Consider the following 20654-nt stretch of genomic DNA (forward strand, 5'->3'; position numbering starts at 1 on the left):
TCTTCATCGATGACATACTTATCTACTCTCGAAGTAAGGAGGACCATAGCCAACATCTGCGATTAGTCTTAGAAACCCTGCGTGTGGAGAAGCTTTATGCGAAGTTCTTGAAATGCGAAATTTGGATTCGACGAGTCGAATTCTTAGGGCATGTGGTTAGCGAAGAGGGAATACACGTGGACCCTTCCAAAATTAAAGCTAGTGAGAGCTGGTCAGCACCAAAGACGTCTACAGAAATTCGTCAATTTCTAGGCCTCATTGGCTACTGTCGCTGGTTTATTTAGAACTTCTCCCGCATAGCGAAGCCTCTTACAACACTTACCCAGAAGGGCGTATCCTTTGACTGGGAAGAAAAGCAGGAAAGAGCGTTCCAAACGCTCAAACGAGCCTTGTGTACCGCACCAATACTATCCCTCCCCAAAGGGATAGAAGACTTCGTAGTCTATTGCGATGCATCAAATCAAGGACTCATATGTGTTCTAATGCAGCGGGGTAAGGTCATCGCCTATGCCTCAAGACAGCTGAAGACACATGAGGTCAAATATACGACCCATGATCTTGAACTAGGAGCAGTTGTGTTTGCTCTGAAGATCTGGAGACACTACATGTACGATACAAAGAGCACAATCTTTACAAACCACAAGAGCCTACAACAAATATTCGACTAGAAGGAGCTCAACATGAGACAGCGACGGTGGGTCGAGCTACTTAGTGACTATGAATGCGAAATTCGAATCATCCCGGCAAGGCCAAAGTAGTAGCTGACGCCCTGAGTCGGAAAGAATATTCTGGTCGTAGGGTTAAATCATTGACTATGACTATCCATTCACACTTATCCACACAAATAAAAGCGGCTCAGCTCGACGCTTTGAAACCTGAAAATGTGACCAGTGAATCCCTACGAGGGATGGATAAGAACTTGGAAGTCAAGGGTGGCGGAGCTTATTATCTCATGAATCAGATCTGGACCCCGAAACTTGGTGGTTTCAGAGACTTGGTCATGAACGAGGCGCACAACACTCGTTATTCCGTCCACCCAGGTTCAGATAAGATGTATCTGGATCTTAAAAAGTTGTACTGGTGGCCTAACATGAAAGCAAAGATTGCTACCTTCGTGAGTAGATGCCTTACTTGCGCAAAGGTCAAGGTCGAGTACTAGAAACCCTCATGCCTCCTACAACAGCCTGAGATCCCGGAATGGAAGTGGGAGCGGATCACTATGGATTTCATTACCAAGTTGCCCAAGACAACGGGTGGACTTGATACCATATGGGTCATCGTCGACAGATTGACCAAGTCCGCGCACTTTCTACCTATCAAGGAAACAGACAAGATGGAAAAACTTGCAAGAACTTACATTAGGGAGATAGTACGACTGCACGGTGTTCCCATATCCATTATCTCGGACATAGATAGTAGTTTCACTTCTAGGTTCTGGAAGTCGCTACAGAGTTCCCTAGGAACTAGGCTGGACATGAGTACAGCCTACCATCCGCCGACAGACGGACAAAGTGAGAGGACTATTCAAACCTTGGAAGATATGTTGCGAGCCTGTATGATCGACTTTGGGAAGGCATGGGATACTCATTTACCCCTTGTCGAATTTTCCTACAACAACAGTTATCACAGAAGCATAAAGGCTGCTCCATTTGAGGCCCTCTATGGCTGCAGGTGCAGATCCCCTCTGTGCTAGGCTGAGGTGGGTGATACCCAGTTAGCTACAGGACGAGTTCCTGAAAGCACCCTCGATGTGAAAGATATTCCCTAAGATGAGACAGAGAAGTTTCAGTGCAACATCAAAGCCTTAAGGATGATTAGGTTTGCTTTACAATCGGAAACGTTTCGATTAGTGAGTTCATGCACAACAGTGAAGGAGATATGTGATAGGTTGAAGGAACTATATTCCACAGATGAAGATCTTGAGCATTCCATCCAAACTTTATTGCACTCGGAATTTGGTGACTTTAAGAAGAAGCCTGAAGAAAAGCTTATTCAAGCTTTTGATCGCTTTAATCATCTCCTAAATAGAATGATAAAGAATGGGATAGAAAGGAATGTCATTGAACAAAAGGTCACATTTATGAATGGCCTTAGAACTGAATGGATGGCTATGGTGTCCACTGTGAAGGCACACGAACAATTCAAGGCTTACTCTCTTGCAAAGTTAGTGGGAATATCAAAGTCACATGAGAGTGCAGTATCTAATGAAACGAACGTGGTTTCTAGCATGGGGTCATTAGCTCTAATCTTGAAAGGAAAGAATGCTGCTGAAGAAGAAGAAGATTTAGATCTTTCTGAGTATGATCTAACAAGTGAAGATTTTACATTGATGGTGTCCAATCCCAAGAAGTTCATCAAAAGAAGGTTCCCAGCCAACAAGAACCGCAATTGGCAGGGAAGCTACAGTGTTGAGAAGGTGAAGGAGAAACCGAAAAATGTTCCTCAGTCTGAAGAACCAAAGAAGGAAACAAAATTTGGTGGTGACTCAGGCTTTAACTGTCACTATTGTGGAGGCAAAAGTCAATTTGCCAAAGATTGCATGTTAAGAAAGAAGTCTGTAAAGAATGACGATGATGACGAGGAAGCGAGCCTCTTACATCGATTGGATGAAATCAAGAAAAAGAAAGTTGGATCTCATAACACAATGAATGCTTTAATTGTGCAGGGAAATACTGTTGATGATGAATTTGGCAGTGTTGAAATTTGGTCGACTGATTCTGAAGAGGAGGATGTGAGGAAGCCCACTCATGGCAGGGATTTGTTGGTGAAAGAAGAAAAAGTTGCTGGAAAGTGTCTGATGGTGACTTCTGAGGTGTCACAAATGAGAGGTTATACCACCGATGGGGGACGACACGAAGCGAAAGAGCGAGAAGACAATTGTTTTGCAACGAAACCTGTCAATGTGCAGATCAATGAATGCGATGAGTTGATCAAGAAGGTACAATATATTCTTGTTTCTTTAAATATCCCCATCACAAACTATGAAAAGGAACTAAATGGATTAAAATCAAAATTTTCTAGTATAAGTGGTAGTTTATTTCAAACTCGCGTCACAAACTCTAACCTAACTGATCAAATCAGCAGTGTATCATCAAAAGAGTGAGGAAAGTCGTATTTGGATAGAGCAAAAGTAGATGGAGTTGATTAGGTCTATGGATGAAAAAATTTATTTGCAAAGAGATAATTTAGAGCTTTTGAAACAACGGAATGTTTTTTGTTTAATTGCTAAAAGATTATATTCAAACATTACTCAACTGCATCTTAATTGTGATATAGGAAAGAAGATACATCGTATGATTTTACCCTTCCCTGAGTTCAAGGAGGATGAAATCGATGTTGATGCATACAATTGTGAAAATGTTATTTCTTCTGATGATATCTCTCCCTCTTACAAAATTGGCCTTGACAAAGTAGAATCCTTCATTAAGTTAAAAGACCATAAAGACATGCTAAAAAATTTGTTGGATGAGAATGACAAATTAAGAATCCAAACTGAAATTGTACATAAATTTGACTCTTTGAATGCCAAGTTGAATTCAAAAAACAAAATTGATATTGAAAACACTTCTGAATTTAATGAGGATGATGATATGAGTGTGATATCTATAGAAAATGAGGTGGATTGTTCTGAATTTGTCAAGAGCGAACCCGAAACGAATAAAAATCTCATTTCTAAAAACTCTGTTGAGTTCGCTCGCTCATCAAAACACAAGAACAAAATTCTCAAGGAAAAAATTGTTGTATATCAAAAGGTACAACCAACTTTAAATCAAGTTCACACAGTTCAAGGAGTTACACAGCTACAAACAGCTGAACTAACGACATTAGTAAAAGAAGATAATGCTGATGGCTGCGATGAGTTTTTCAGGTCAGCACCGATAGATAATGCTGATGAAACAGAAGGTCCGTCTCAGAAAACATCATGGAGAGTGAAAGGGAGGTATGTGGCAGAACCACTTAATGATCCTACTCGATTTGATGTACCGAGTACAAGAGGTACTAAAATTGACTCAGACGAACCAGTCAAGATGTCAAGCAAAACCTCTTCTCTAAAGAGTGGAAGTCATGCTCAAGTACCAAAGCGAAAGGCCAACATCCATAAAACTCCAAAACAAGTGTTAGAGAGAAAGCATCAACGAAATTTGAGATACAAGAAGAATCTCACTGAAAGGAAGCAATTTTGGCAGTCTCAAAATCCTAATTTCGTTCGACATGAAAAGGCTTCTAAGTCCAAAGAAGAAACAAAAGCAAACTCAGCTCCTCATATTCCTTAAAGTCAAGACAACCGAAAGAAGAGTTTCGGGCCTTAGAGTCAAGACAACCGAAAGAAGAGTTTTGGTTCTCATAATGAAGTCAACCAAAAGAGAAGTTTCAGTTATTAGATGGACGACAACCAAAAATGAAGTTTCGGTCCTCAATGTGTGAGAAACCGAAAGGGTGGTTTCGGTCCTAAATCAACCATTGAGAGGAACCAAAGGGTAGGTAGTTTCGGCTCTCAACCAAGTAAGGGCAATCATCAAAAGTCTTGTACTTCTCCCAAATCTCATCCTTCTCACTCTCATTCATAGAATGATAGAAAAGGTAAAGGAAAGCTTTTTCCAGAAGTTGAAAAGAAGAAGACATTTGATTCCAAAGTGAAGAACCGAAAGAATGCTGACGTCAAATCAAAAATTGAATCTGAAATGTTCAAATCTAATAAAATCAAAGTTTTCACCATAAAAAGAAAAGATGAAACAACTCTAATAAAAAGAACCTTTATGGTCGATGTTTCCCTTGCTATTCCCTGTTATGTAAAAGGCTCACAAGGACCCAAGAAACTTTAGGTTCATAAATTTGCATAATTTTTGCAGGTGATGCGTGACGAGCAGTTCGATGATGAATGGTATATATACAATGGCTGCTTGCCTCACATAACAGGAAGAAAGGAGGAACTGATGGAATTTCAGTCACTTCAAGATGGTGGATGTGTCAAGTATGGTAATAATTCTTTCGGCACAATCAAAGGCTATGACATGATTACCAATGGTGATTTTTCAATACGAAAAGTGGCATACGTTGAAGGTCTACAAACGCAACCTCATCAGTGTTTCTCAACTGGTGGTCAGCACTGGATTAAAGGTTTCGTTCAATGACGATGGCTAAGAGATTATTGAAAAGAAGACGAACAACATTTTGCTAAAATCGAAGTGAAAAGGAGAGATGCACCCTTTGAAACTCAATCCCATATGAGGAAAACCAGCAGTTTGCTTGCTAACAAAGGCTCATTCAAATGAAAGATGGCTATGGCACCGAAGACTCTCCCATCTCAATTTTAAAGACATCAACAAACTAGTGCTTGGGGATCATGCTCGAGGTCTTCCTGTTCTGAAGTTCGATAAAGAACACATGTATGCCGCATGTGAAATGGGAAAGCAAAGTCGGCAGAGTCATCCCTCTCGAATCAACACAAAAGTTATTGAACCACTTGAATTACTGCACATTGATTTATGTGGTCCTTCTTCAATCGAAAGCATTGGCGTTAACAAGTACATACTTGTTATTGTAGATGACTTCTCTCGGTTTACTTGGGTGTTCTTTTTAAAGCAGAAATCGGAGGCCACTCCCAAACTTAAACTCTTTATCAAACAGATAAAAGTTCAACTTCGAAAGGTAGTTCGCAACATTAGAAGCGAAAATGGGTTGGAGTTCAAGAACAAAGACTCTGAAGATTTTCTTGCAGAAAAGGGAACCACTCACAATTTTTCAGCTCCGTATACCTCACAACAGAATGGAATTGTCAAAAGGCGAAACCGATCTCTATGTGAAGCAGCCCGAACCATGCTGAGCTTTGCTTCTCTACCTCTATACTTCTGGGCTGACGCAATTGCTGCTACGTGTTTTACACAGAAAATATCTTATCTGAACAAACATTTCTCAATCACCCCCAATGAGATCTTGAACAACCGAAAGCCCAATGTAAAGGTTTTCCACATGTTCAGTTCAAGATGCTTTATCTTCAATTCAAAGGAGCACCGAAACAAGTTCGATGTCAAAGCAGACAAATGAATTTTTCTGGCTTATTCCTTGACCTCCAAAGCATATAGAGTTCTCAACAAGCGTTCAAAGAAAATAGAGGATACCTATTATGTTACCTTTGATGACAACTATGTCAAGAAACTGAAGAAGATCGAAGGCTCTATGGAGGAAATATTTCCCATTTCTGGTCAAGTTATGGTACCTATTTCAAATCTATTTGAGCAGTACATGTTGTTATTTGATGAACCAGAAAAGGCCATTCACTTTGAATCTGAAGCTGCGAATAACAAGGTAGATCACCTGAAGAAGATAATTGATGAAGCTGCACAGAAAATGGCAGATGAACAACCTCAAGCAGACGAACAATCTAACTCAAGAAAACTTTCTAGAGACATTTCTTATGTTCAGTGGAGGGTTCGTATCCTCCAAATAACCAAGAATCATCATTCCAGGGGGAGAATCCATCATCATCAACCGAAAGCCAAGTCCATGGAAAGTCTTCTGAGCCTGAACCGAAGGAAGTATCATCATTCGAGGGGGAGAATGAAAATTCAAACGATGATGATATTCAATCAGAACTCGAAGAAGAAGTGGATGATGAACTAGATCCCTCTTATGATCCTAATTACCCACCACTTACCAAATGGACCAAAGATCTTCCTCAAACACAAATTATTGGTAAACCATCAGAAAAAGTTCTCACACGCTCTTAACTGAAATCGAAACAAACTGCACTATTCTCTAAAGTGGAATTTTGCATGTTTAATTCGTTCGTTTCCAAGGTTGAACCGAAGACGATCAACACTACACCCGATCATTCTGATTGGGTACATACCATGCAGGACGAAATCAATGAGTTCGAGCGAAACAAAGTGTGGAGACTGATTCCAACTCCAAAGTTTGCTTCTGTGGTTGGTCTTAAGTGGGTTTTCAAGAACAAAATGGAAAAGGAAGGAAATGTAATTCGCAACAAGGCAAGATTGGTTGTGAAAGGTTATTGTCAAGAAGAAGGCATTGATTACGAAGAGACCTTCTGTCCCGTAGCTAGGCTAGAGTCAGTTCGTATTTTTCTTGCCTATGTTGCACACATGAACTTTGAAGTATACCAAATGGATGTGAAGTGTGCCTTCTAAAATAGAGAACTAGAAGAGATGGTGTATGTAGAACAACCATCGGGTTTTGTGAACGAGAAGTATCCAGGTCACTGCTAAATTCTGGACAAGGCAGTCTATGGTCTCAAGCAAGCACCAAGGGCATGCTATGAAACTCTAACTAGATTTCTTAAAATGTCCAAGTTTAAGCAAGGTTCGGTTGACCCAACCTTCTTTCGAAGGAAACAGGTGACCACCTTATGATAGTTCAAATTTACGTCGATGACATCATCTTCGGCTCCACAAATCCTAGCTTAACAGCTGAATTTAGGAAGTTGATGGAGACTAAATTTGAAATGAGCTCAATGGGTTCTATTAACTTTTTCCTTGGCTTGAATATTAGACAGGGTCCTGAAGGTATTTTTATTAATCTTCCAACATATTGCTCCGTTGCTTCGTTGGTGTTGGGGCGGCAGGGACAGTGGTAGCATGGACTGTCACAATTTTTTTTTATATTTGCGAGCTCTTCCGTCGGTTGGGCCTTCTTCTTTTTCTGAAGTTTCCTTTGTTGTTTCCCCCTTTTCTTCTCTCGGGGGTAGGTGTCATAGTGCCCTGGCGGACACCATGATCCACAAGGCTTTGTGTCAAGCGTTTGGCCCTGTCAAAAGTGGATGAGTTTGGAGATACCACATTTCCTTTAATCGCCGGGGGGGGGGGGACGGTACCCAGATATAACGCTCCACCTTTTTGCTTTCCGGGGTGACCATCCCGGGACATAGCACCACCAAGTCACTAAACCTCGTAGTATAAGCTGCTACATCGGAGCCCGTCATCGTGAGGGTCCTCCAGCTTTTGCTCCAGTTTCTGTACTTCACCCTTCGGGCAGTATTCCTCCAGCATCATGATTTTTAATCTCAGCTCATAGATTTGGCCACTAGGAGAGTTAGTGATTTGAAATGGCCATCCCACCAGGAGAGGGCCTCCGTCAGCGAATGTGCAGGCCGTGAACTTGACCTTGCTTTCTTCCGAGCATGCACAGATCTCGAATACCGATTCTGTCTTCTTGAACTATCTAGTCAAGGCTATGACACCTCTAATACCATAGAAATACTTAGGTTTGCAATTTGAGAAGTCCTTGTTGGAGCATCCTCTTTGGCTTCCATGGCTTTCGCCCTGATTAAAACTATTGGTACCATTTCTGTTCCCATTTGTACCATTTTTACTGATTTGTGCCATGGCGACTGCCACAGCGGCTGTCACAACGGCTTGGAAGATAGCAAAGTCCATCTGTGGAGGTGGTGGCGGTGGCGGTGGATCCGTTGATGTGTTGTTGACACGCCTGTTAATTCTGCGTGGTGGCATACTTTTGCCATAAAGTTCAAAGATGGAATGATGATAATGATGAGTATTGAGGATAACAACATTCACCTTAATTGCGTTGGATCTATGTTTCTCTATAGTTATACATGCAAATAGAAATTCCAAAGCAACAACCCTAATACTAGCATACAATTTCGAAAACTATATGAAAACTAGGGTTAGAATATTAACTTGCTTGCTATTTTGTAGTATCAAGTTTTCCTCGGATGATCTTGACTCTTGAAAGCTTTAGTGCCTCAAGTGTTGCACCTCTAACCGAGTCACAAACACCAATAGCGAAGGATGAGAGGAGAGAGGTGGTAAGGCACTATTAAAATGGGCTAGGATTTCTTCCAGAAGCTTATAACCGAAAATCAAATGCCAGAGGGGTCTTTATAGCTGAGGCTGGTTGGGTTTTTAGGTGGAAAACCTAATTTGATTGCATAGGCCTTAAGCAGTCCATGGACCTCCACAGTAGAAGCCTTGGACGAAATTCTATATGGCCTCCTATATATTTCGTCCACTCCCTTCTAAAGGAGTCCATCAGCCCAACTCTACAACTATCATTGATTTGCAAAACCAGTCTCTGTACTTTCAATCAGTTCCTTTAATCCCAAAATTAATATCAAATTAATTTCTGATTAAATACTAACTTAATAATATGATTTCTAATTAATATATTATTCTTATTATATATTAGTAAATCATTTATTAACCTCTTTCTCCAAAAAATCATCCTGTCAAGTTGCTATGGTGATGACAACCCAAAAGAACCATGCTAGTATCAAATTAAGTACATACCAATTATAGTTATGGGATTAGACACCTAATCGAACAGTCTCCCACTTGGATAAGTCTAATAACTAAAATCACAAGTATGACTTCATAATCCAATTAGCAATCATAGCTTTCAAAAGCCATTGTCGAACTCTGAACTAGTCAATGACGCATCCTTTAGATAAGTGATAAAATATCCCACCATTATACAAGATATCGTATGGACATGAGACATGGATTATAATCAATCTCTGTCCAAGAGTTGTTTCCCAATTTCCGATTCATGACGACTGACTTAAACTATAATTGAACACATCAACTTAGTCTAGGCTTGGCTAAGTGCTTTAGATGTCATCACTAAATCATCGAGGGCACCACATATATCACTTTTATCCTATTTAGGGTAAAAGGAACGAATAAAATTCGACTCATATGCTTGTACAATTCATTCATCAAATCACATAACAATACGTTTTATAACATCAAGTTACGGATGCGTTTACGTATTATCAATGCACAACCGACTCGGAAACAACAACTTATATGTCTCCGTTTCAAGAATATAAGATATTATCATCTAAGGATTACTCGTAATAAAATCCATGAATTAATTCTCTGAGCGTAGGTTAGTCCAATACTCAAATTCCTATTTTAGGAGTACTAATGAACACTGCAGCAAACATTTTTCATGTCTAGGCTCTTAGACAATCTACAATGTGATTCTTGACAGTCTTAATTCACTACTTACTTCCAAAAGTATAATCGACTGTGGATGTTTGAATAACGTAGTTATTCAGGAAGTAAAACATGCAAAGTGAAACACAAGAATGATCTAATTAACTATGGTCTCAAAACTTTTGAATATAAATAAAACACTTATTGTTTAATCACCATATTAATCAGACATTGTTCATTATATAATGTTTCAAGTAATCAACTTAATACTTGAATTAAAAACAATAGTCATGCCATGCACCAGGCACGCACACTATGTTTATCTATGGTCCTTTCTTTTGTAAAATAGATCAATTGAACACATTTCCAATGATGCTCATTTCACAATTCCAAATCTTTATCGCAAGTGTAAGAATACCAAATTCTTACCATTATTAGAATCCGTTAGAGTCTAAACTTACATGCAATGATCCTATTGTATTTTCAAGGCACCAAAGTCAAAGAGACTTTGCCATTGATACTACAAAACATTCCATTTGAGATTGGTTACAAAACTATTCCAAGGAAATGAAGTCTCATATTCAAGGAGCCTTCCTTGAACATCCTTCTTGCATTAAAGTTTCTAACTCACCCTTAGATCTCAATATCCAACTCCCATTATGGAAACATTTCCATATTTCCATATGACTATCAATTATGAGCAAGAGTTACCTCCACTCAGAACATGTCAATATGGTCCTTCCAAATTTATACTATACTTCCAACTTTTCACAAGCAACCAATCTTTGGTAAACCTCAGATTATCCTTGACAGTTGTTTAACAAATTTAGTCATATCTGGTACCAGTATTTTTCCCTTTTAATACCATAGGCATTTAAAAAATCAGAACGAGTGGATATTATAGCATATGCAATCGATCCTATACCTGAATCATATGGGATCTGATATATAATGCCTTGCATAGAGACATGATACTTGATCAGTCTCTTGCTATAATACACACACACACACACACACACACACACACATATATATATATATATATATATATATATATATATATATATATATATATATATATATAATTTCCTATATTGAATTACTTCAACATGATATTCATATACCTTCATGACCAATTTCTATTAAAACTTCAATCTAAACTTTTAGATTTCAAATGAAGTATAATTATCCTCTCCCTTAAACCTTACAATAGCGAAACAATTTCCAAACTTTGCAACTTTACAAATTCAGAACTTTGTTTCCTATAAATAACATTGCTAACTTTCAACACTTAACATAGTAATCATGCTCCCATTATCATAACAATTATGTTCTTACCAGCATAACAATTATGCTCCCACTAGCTTTGAAATGTAGTCAGAAATCAGCTGAACTTCTAGAAATCAATACCTGTTGACTTTCTTACCAAAGTTCAGATTTATGATATGTGATGCTTCGATAAGTCTTTATATAGATTTCTCAAGCTCATACACACTTCATTAGACAACTTATGTGTGTGTCTAAACCCTTTCAGAACTTATGGCAATAAGTCCTGAATGTTCAAACTAATTGCCATTTCTCACAATTCGAACTATGAAAAGGGATGTCGTAATCAAACTCGAATTTGGGAACGCAATTATCATAACTGCTAACTCTAATGATATTAATCAATCCTTTAAAACCTACCCATGAAATCGTTTCCTCATGATCATTTTCATGAAGTAGAGAGAAACCTCTTACCACTTAGATTTTATGGTGTTTGTGTTCCTATCCATGTTAATTTGTCATTTCCAACCACTATCATAAGACAAGGTTTATGACAAATTAAAACTCATATGGACTAAACTTGCTTAATCTTAATTTCCTGCCATCCGATAGCACAAGGGCCTACCAACGCTTCCAAGTTATTGAACGGCTCACCCTTACATATCAATGTACTTTCACTGATCAAGGTGCTTTGCTTTATGCAGACGGATGAAAACCATAGAACTCATAAGCATTGCTAACTCAACTCGAATGGACACAGAAATAAGAATGTATCAACACTATAGGTTATTAACATCGGGTCATGTGCTAGCGATTACTAATAGGCTCACTCTCGATTGTCTTCCTGAAACTTTCCAAGATCAATAAGACTCCTACTGACTTCCTGACATATAAGATTCTCTGTCAAGGATCATTCCTTGACGTATATTCAAGAGTTAGTGTGGGTTCTTATCAAGAAAACACTTCATATAATTGGTCTTAGTTGGTCTTTGTTTAAACCAAAACATCACAACTACCAATTTCAAATGTGCAAGAGTAAGAAAAGATTTCTACTCCACATTTCATGAGGTGTTGTAAACCTACTTAGAACATGTTATTCAAGGTACAACTTGAAGTAACTAGAGTATGACTCTAAAACTTATTCTGGAACGAAGTATGACTCATCTTTTTGATTTAACCATTTCAATAGTACCTGATCCCTCTTCTTAGTCATGTAAATGCACTAAGGTGTCCTTAGAGGATTAATTGTGACATGGTTTCATAATCTTTAGGATGATCATAAACCATGATACTAAAGTACTCTCCTTTCCTTTTAGATTGGAGAAACTTTTATCTTTCTGCCCAATGGATTCTTTTTATTCGTTCTGCTATACCTTAAAACTTTTCAAGTTATCATATAATTATACTTAATCTTGTAAGCATACCATATTTAATGAATCAACAGTAAACCATGACGAATATACTTTATCATCCTTTGTGGTGGATCTGACCAGATCACATCAGTGTGTACTAGATCCTTTAATCCTTCACTTGACTCACATATACATGTGAACAAGGAATTAGTCTCAATTTACCAAAGATCAAGATTCTTATACATCACAAAATAAATTGTATGATTCCAAGCATCTGTCCAATTGAAACTTGGGTGATGAGAGTCCTTCCTGACTTGGTAAATTGTGACACTACCACAAGGTATATAACTAAGAATCAAATCCATTTTCAACATTGCTAATAATAGAAATATAAAAATCATTTTTTCATAAATGCCATTGCAAGTAATCCTAAAGTAAATACGATAAACCATAAAATTTCACTTTATTGATATTGTGAGGAAAACTTGTCCTTGCAATGCAATTACACATGAAAACTATGTTTCTAAATATTCATAAGCAATCTATCATAATTCCTAAGTAGCAGCTCCAAATCCTGATCATTGAACTATGTGACTGAAATCCATTTCTTTAGATGAGAGTCAACCTTTACATCCTCTTAAGCTTCCTTCATTTTCATAGATTCTGCAAAACATAAAAATGCAACTTATCACATCATGTACTAAAAATCCATGAACAGGAACTTAATAAAGTTAGATAATGGATGTACCTGAAGTAGCGTCATACAATTTTCTCCACCTTTTTGCTTTTCGGAGTGACCATCCCGGGACATAGCACCGCCAAGTCGTTGAACCTGGTAGTAGAGGCTGCTACATCAGATCCCGTCATCGCGAGGCTCCAGAGCTCTTGTTCCAGTTTTTGTACTTCGCCCCTCGGGCAGTATTCCTCCAGCATCATGATTTTTAAGTCCTCCCAGCTCATAGAGTTGGCCACTAAGACAGTTAGTGATTTGACATGGCCACTACACCAGGAGAGGGCCCCGTCAGCGAATGTGTCACACCCCAAAACCAAGAACGGCGGTGATATTGTCATATTTATACTTATTTTTAGACAATATTTAAGTACATTTTTATTAAAAAGTCGGTAATTTGTTTAGAATAATTGTACTTATGAGCTTAAATGTTGTTTACAGCCAAAAAGAAGACATTTTGAAGAAAAGGGGACTGAAAGTGTTAAAGAAAGAAACTTTAGGAATCAAACGAGTAAAAGTGAAGAAAATCTGGAAAAAGGTTATTCAAGACGTGAGACCTAAAGGATTCACGACGTGAATCGTTGGTTCTAGAAGATATGTACGCGGGTGAAGGAATCCTTGAAGGGCACGGTTATCTAAGACTCACGACGTGAATTTATGATTATTCACGACGTGAATTTATGGATATCAGCAACTATATAAATCCTTGACCTTTACGAATAGAGACACTTTTGGGCAGAAAGAAGGATTTTCAGAAGACGTTTCAGAGCGAAGGAAAGGTTCTGGAAGAGGATTTTCAACACCAAAAGAAGTAAAGGTTTATTTTTAGAACATGTCTTTTGTTAGTTTTAGCCGTGTTAGTTTAATTACTATGATGAGCAGCTGAATCTAGCTACTCTTGTTTAGCTAGATGAAGCTTTAAACTTATGAATAGTTATATGATTATGGATTGAGTTTAGTTGGTAAAAATTTGCTTGTGTATGATTTGTATAACCTAACATGTTAATATTTGTTTATCTAATTGCTTAATTGCATGTTCTGTGTAGCTTAGTGACCATTAAACTGCATGAACCTGTTTACCTAATAATTTAGTGAACATTGAATTGTTAGAGCTAGGATTGACCAATCTTAGTTAGTAATTAGAATAAATAAAGTTTAGCTGTGCTAGAGAACGTAAATTGTGATCATAATTGCGTTTACACAACAAATCTTACATAGCATATTTATATCTATAATTAGTTCTGTGTTTAATTATGGGTGAACATACATGGTTTGACATGAATTAGTTAAGTATTGGTAAGATAGAACTAAATTACTAATATAACTGAAAACCAACTTAGTAATCCGTAATCGTTAGCTAGCTATAAGGGAGAAGTGGATTCAAACTAAACAAGAGTGTGTTTTTATTTATTGAATTTGATTTAAGTTCATCTGATTTTGTAAAACCAGATAAAACCCTTTATTAAATTTGTTAATAAAATAGGTTAATTTAATAGCAAGTAAATTAATTAGTAACACCGTTCCCTGTGATCGACACCCGACTTACCCAAGCTATACTGTAATCTGACTAGGTACACTGCCTATAAGTGCATAGATAGTTAAGTTTGTTAGGTTATAAATATTAAAATTAGTGGGTACTTTTGTGCACATCAAGTTTTTGGCGCCGTTGCCGGGGAACGACGCAGATTATTAGTTTATTTAGTTGCATTAGATTAATCGCCCTTTTTTGTGGAATTAAAACTGCAAAAAGTCTAATCGGTTATTTATTTTGTTTGCTAGCTTATCTTAGTTTAGTTTCTTTTTCTGCCACAGCGTTCACGACGTGAGATTTAGTACACTCACGACGTGAAATCTGAAGAGTTCATTTTTAGTTTTTCTTATTTTAGTCCAGTTTTACGTTTTAGTTTAGCAAGTTGCAGGAGTTCATGACCAGAAGCTCAAACACTCCCTTGGTGTCACCACTTGAAGATCCCGAGTCTGCAATTCACAAGAAAAAGACGCCCTTGCAAGAATTGAAGTCAGCCTTTTCTAGGAAGTCGGGAAAGAAGACAGGAGAGTCAAGTTCATCAGCAAAGCACAAGAGCAATCTTGAGCATTTGGATCACACACCCGTGCAAACCGAGTCCGAAAGCGATACCGAGCCAGAATTTGAAGAACACACGAGTGAACCCGAGAACGAGCCAAGGAACGAGATGGCAGCAATTGAAGAAATGTCCATGGGAGCTTACAAGAAGCGGATCCGAGAAGATGTGGGTCCCGGTTTAGTCCAACCCGCAATTCCTACCGCTGCCACATTCGAGCTGAAGGGACACATATTGACAGCACTGAAGGACATCCCATTCTTTGGGAAGAATCATGAGGATGCTTTTAAGCATCTAGACGAAGTCAACGACATTGCGGATTACTTCAATGTCCCAAATGTCAGCAGAAACACAGTCTTGCTTAGGATGCTTCCCATCACTTTCAAAGGAGCTGCTATGGAGTGGTTAAAAGCACTCCCACCGGGTACAATCACCACTTGGGCTCAGATGCGTGAGCAATTCCTGGATCAGTTCTGCCCGCCATCCAAGATAGCCAAACTCAAGAAGGCAATAGCCAACTTTGAGCAACAGCCGGGGGAGTCACTATACGAAGCATGGGAGCGGTACAAGGGCTTACTTAGAAATTGCCCTCAACATGACCTAAATGTGCAGCAAGAGATGTCATTTTTTTATGATGGGGTCAACGTGATGACAAGACAACTCCTTGATTCTCAGGGACCTTTGACAAAGAAAAATCCAAGGGAGGTCAAGGAGCTAGTTTAAGAGTTCGCGAAACACTCCCGCGAATACCACAACCCGAGGCAAGAAGGAATCAAAGGCGGAGGAGGGTCCCAAACTGAAGAAATAGCAGCGATCATGGCCATGTTAAATAATATGGACCGCAGGATAACACAGATGGACCAGTCGATACATGCCATAAGAGTGGGTTGCGAGAGATGCAGTGGTCCACACTTGACAAAGGACTGTAATATAGATGATTATGGGAACAAAAAGGCTCAAGTGTGCTACTCTAGTGGGGATAAGCTTGATGAGGACTGGAGAAAACCAAAGAAGGAGTGGCTGCCATATGAAGAGTATAAGAAGCAAAAAGAAGAGAAGTATAGGCAGACATGTCGCGACCTTTATCAAAAGGAGCAACCACCAGCCGAGAAGAAACCCGACCTAGAGACCATTTTAATGAAGTTTATGGAAGCATCGGAAAAGCGACACGAGGCCACTGATTCTGCTATTCTGGAACAACAAACTTTGATAAAGAATCAGCAAGCCTCCATCCATAACCTTGAAGTACAATTTGGTCAACTAGCCACTTTAGTTCATGAAAAATTGTCCCCGAAGAATCCCGAAGTAAAGAATCAATCTCATGTAATGGCCATAGACACCGAAGAAGAAGCCATCTCGGAGTTCCTGGAAGCATTGGAAGAAGAACCACAGAAGCCTGATCAAAAGATGAAGAAGATCAAGCTCGAACATCATGAAGCTGCTGAGTTCCAGAATTCACGACGTGAACCTTATATGTTCACGACGTGGGCCCGTCATGAACATAAAAATTCTGCAGTCAGTCCAGTTTATAAGCCAAATTTACCTTTTCCTTCCCAAGCTATCCTTAGTCCACTGGAGAGAGAGCATAGAGAGTTTGTCAAGCATGTGAAGGGGATCCCGATTAACACCCCCTTTGTCGAGTCGTTATCTAAAGCTCCCGAGAACCAGAAATTACTACAAGACTTGATAGACACTTGAAGGCAATTAAAGATGCAGTCTACAGTGATTCTAAGTGAACAAACTTCAAAAGTTGTGTTGGGAGAAACACCAGAAAAGATGGAGGATCCTGGACGCCTCACTCTTCCATGTGAGTTTGGGAACAAAATGAAGGTTAATGCTTTAGCCGATTCTGGGGCTAGCATTAATCTAATGCCTTTTTCATTTTATCAAAAATTGGAGATTCAGAAGATGAAGGCTACAAAAATGAAGATTCACATGGCGAACCGTTCGGTGACGCAACCCCGAGGCATAGTGGAGGATATTTTGGTGAAAATTGGAAAATTTGTTTTTCCAATAGACTTTGTGGTCTTGGACAATAAAGAAGATCTGAATGTTCCGATAATCCTTGGTCGGCCATTGCTTAACACTGCTGGTGCCCTTGTTGATATCCGCGAGTCTAAGCTAACTTTGAGGGTTGGAGATGAACAAGAAGTCTTTGGGATAAAGGATGACTTTCAAGAAGATAGAGAAGAGGTGTTCACAATTAATGAAGAGAATGAACTAGAAGAACTGGAAAAGCTTATGGAAGAAGAGATAAAGGCAGTTCATCAAGTCAAAAGGACAAAACTAAGGGCATCTGTTCCATATTTGATTGAAGTCATAACTTACAAGAGTCCACCTTCTTGGGTAAGCAAAGAGGAAGAGGAATTAACAAGTGATGAAGAGGAGGTCACTTCAATAGTAACAAGGCCGGTGGAGAAAGAGGAGGAGAATGACATAAAATGCAAGGAGGAACCCAAGGGCACAAAACGAAAGCTTGAAGAAGAGGGAAGAGCTAAAAAGGAGAATTCAAAGAAAGCTTATAAAAGGTGAGTTCAAGCTTACAAGAGGCGGTTCAAGGAACAAAAGATCTTGGTGGAGGACTCCTCTGAAGGCTCAACGTAAGAGGCACGGAGTCCAGCTCAAGACTCCAAGAAAAAAGAAGCGCTTCTCGGGAGGCAACCCGAGTTTGGTTTGAATTTTTTTTTTCTTTTTGCTTTTTAGTTTTGAAAACTTAGATCAAGTCATCCAACTCTATTAGAACAAAATGTGGGGACCTTAAAACGAAAGTAGTAATAATTAAGAACTTAGTTCAAACTCTAAAATTATTTTCCAGATTTTATTCACGACGTGAATAGTTAGCAGTTCACGACATGAATTGTGAATGAACCGGACACATAATCCATGATATGGCTTAACCCATTAGACTAGCAAGCCCAAGATCAGTCCGTGAGTACATGGCCCAAACTTAAACCCAGACACTATTCACGACGTGAATTTTATAGAATTCACGACGTGAATGTTCAAAAGTACGGGACCACATGATAAGTCCCTGGAAACCAGTAAACTCTTTCATTTGTTTATTGTTCACGAAGTGGAAACTGAAATTGGTCCCCCTTGGTCCCCATTGCTGCGATTTTAGCTGACAATTCCACTAATCACCATTGTGCTTACGTAATACTTCTAACAAAGGTACCAATTATTGATTATTAAGTTTAATTTTTGGTTCTAGAAGAGGAATTTAGGGTTAGGGTTTGTTAAAAGACGAAATTAATTCTTTACAATTCGTAATAACCTTGGAATGTTCGTGCTAAGTTTTTGGAAGTGGTATAGGAGTAAAACCCAAGGATATTTTTATTGGATTTTCCCCGATTGTTAAGATTCTGCCTTCTGCGATTACGAACTCACGACGTGAATCCTATATGATTCACGACGTGAATTCTAGGGCTAAACAGAATTCATTTTTTTATCTATGTTTAATTTGTGGATATCGGTTTTGGCTGTTTCTTTTTCGTGCTTTTGCAGGAATGGCTCCAAGAAGAGAGGTTCCGGTTGGGGTTGCGGGTTTGCACCCGTTTTACAATTTTCCCACGACAATGGCCCGTGATGTTTTGACCCGTTGGAACAACAGATTGGGGTGGCTTTACAACAGGGAAATTGCAGTTGCTCCAACAGTCAATTGGACAAGATTGAGGGAAGTAGGGCTTGTAGACCGGGTGGGCCCGTTCTTGACAAAGATATTCATTGGAGATGGGTATTCGTTCACCTGTTCTGGTTGGCAAAATCTGTTCCGGGTGCAAGAGCGGGTTTACAAGGAATTTTGTGTCGAGTTTTTCGCAACGGTGACATTTCAAGAAACAGTCCAAGATCCACATTGGCCACAGGCGTTGGTATTTCGATTGGGGGGTGATTACCGGGAGTGTAGCCTAGTTGAGTTTGCTTGGAGAGTAGGACTGTATGATCAACAGGAGGCTATGACTCCCGAGTTTGGCATGTTTTTGGGTGAGGCTGCTAGAGGATATGCGGAGGGTGTCACGGGATATTCGTTTTGGCATAACATTGCCTCCGGGATGTTTAATTCCGGAGTATCTCCTGAGAGCAGTATTCGGTCCCCGATCCATCGTTTACTCCACCGGTTCATTACCTTTTCCATCAACCATAAGAGGCATGGAGACAAAGTGACTAAGCGGGACTTATTTTTCTTATGGTGCATCTTACAGCCTGGTGTCTGTTGCAACATCCCGTATTTTCTAGCCCGTTTTCTGGCCGGGTCTGCCGCGAGTACGCGCCCTGGGAGCCCTATTTGTGGAGGGCATTTTGTTACTCGTTTAGCCCGTTCTTATCATCTGATTGTTCCCGATATTACTAGATCTATGACGTGTGTGGATGAGCATGACTTTGGTATGGGATATTTGGAGACTATGCGGGTGGTCAGAAATTTTGGATCGCATTGGGGAATAGTTCCATCAGATAATGAGGGTGAAGATGAGGATGATCAGCCAGCCGATCAACCTGCGCCAGAGCCGAGACCGAGGCGCAGGAACGTGAGAGGAAGGGGAGACCGCGGGCAGCCGATACACCCACCTGCTTCCATGGGTGGTGCACCTTTTGGGGGTGATATGGCTGGTTACTTTGACCAGTTATCGTTGAGTGTGAATTGGATAGGCGGCACGATGGAGAATGTGGTTCGGCATCTTGGGGTGGAGCAGCCGCCTCATTTAGGGTATCATTACCCGATTTGCCCACGATGGTCGGAGTATGGTGGTCGTGGAGGTGATGGAGCTGGTACCAGTGGAGCGCATGGCAATGAGGAGGATGCTTGATCGTTATTTCTTTTGTTTGATTTGTGTTTAGTTTGTTTTTTTTAGTTTGTTTTTATGGGATTGTAGAACTACTTTGAATATTATGTTACTTTTATTCTTCGTTGTTTCTCAGAAATTGCTACGGAGTGCCTAGGAGGGATAGCGAGTTATGAATGCGTACGTTTTTAGCTGAGAGTGTTTAATTCCGAGAGTCGAGACCCTTATTTTCAAAATAAGTGTGGGGTGAGTTAATAGAGTGGAGTGTCAGCGAAATAGTCATAAACTGATGACTTTGGAAGAGTCTTAATACATTAAGACATTAGAAGAAGGATTGAGCAATGTTTTCTACTTGTCCAGTTCTCACGACGTGAACATTTCTAATTCACGTCGTGAGTCAGTTATCAGGAGGTTCTCAGAATATGCTCAGATCGATCTCACGTCGTGAATTATTCAACACTCACGTCGTGAATATTAGATTTTACGAGATTCAAGGCCTTTTAAATTTTAATCTTCTATGGGTTGACGCG

The 20654-nt window shown here is 39.4% G+C and overlaps 1 protein-coding gene and 1 non-coding gene across 2 annotated transcripts; one reads left to right on the forward strand and one right to left on the reverse strand.

Annotated features, from left to right (window-relative positions):
- Nucleotides 1–1810: 1810 nt before the first annotated feature.
- Nucleotides 1811–5132, forward strand: LOC111886644 (uncharacterized). The gene is made up of 4 exons (XM_023882901.1): nt 1811–2332; nt 2396–2731; nt 3753–4073; nt 4851–5132. Exons 1-4 carry the CDS (start codon nt 1811–1813, stop codon nt 5130–5132), a joined length of 1461 nt encoding a protein of 486 aa, XP_023738669.1.
- Nucleotides 5133–15841: 10709 nt separating this feature from the next.
- On the reverse strand, nt 15842–15948 carry LOC111886682 (small nucleolar RNA R71). The gene has a single exon (XR_002848524.1). It is a non-coding gene; the product is annotated as a small nucleolar RNA R71 (small nucleolar RNA).
- Nucleotides 15949–20654: the final 4706 nt, after the last annotated feature.

The sequence above is a fragment of the Lactuca sativa genome, chromosome 8, assembly GCF_002870075.4.
Source record: "Lactuca sativa cultivar Salinas chromosome 8, Lsat_Salinas_v11, whole genome shotgun sequence".
Lineage (NCBI taxonomy): Eukaryota > Viridiplantae > Streptophyta > Magnoliopsida > Asterales > Asteraceae > Lactuca > Lactuca sativa.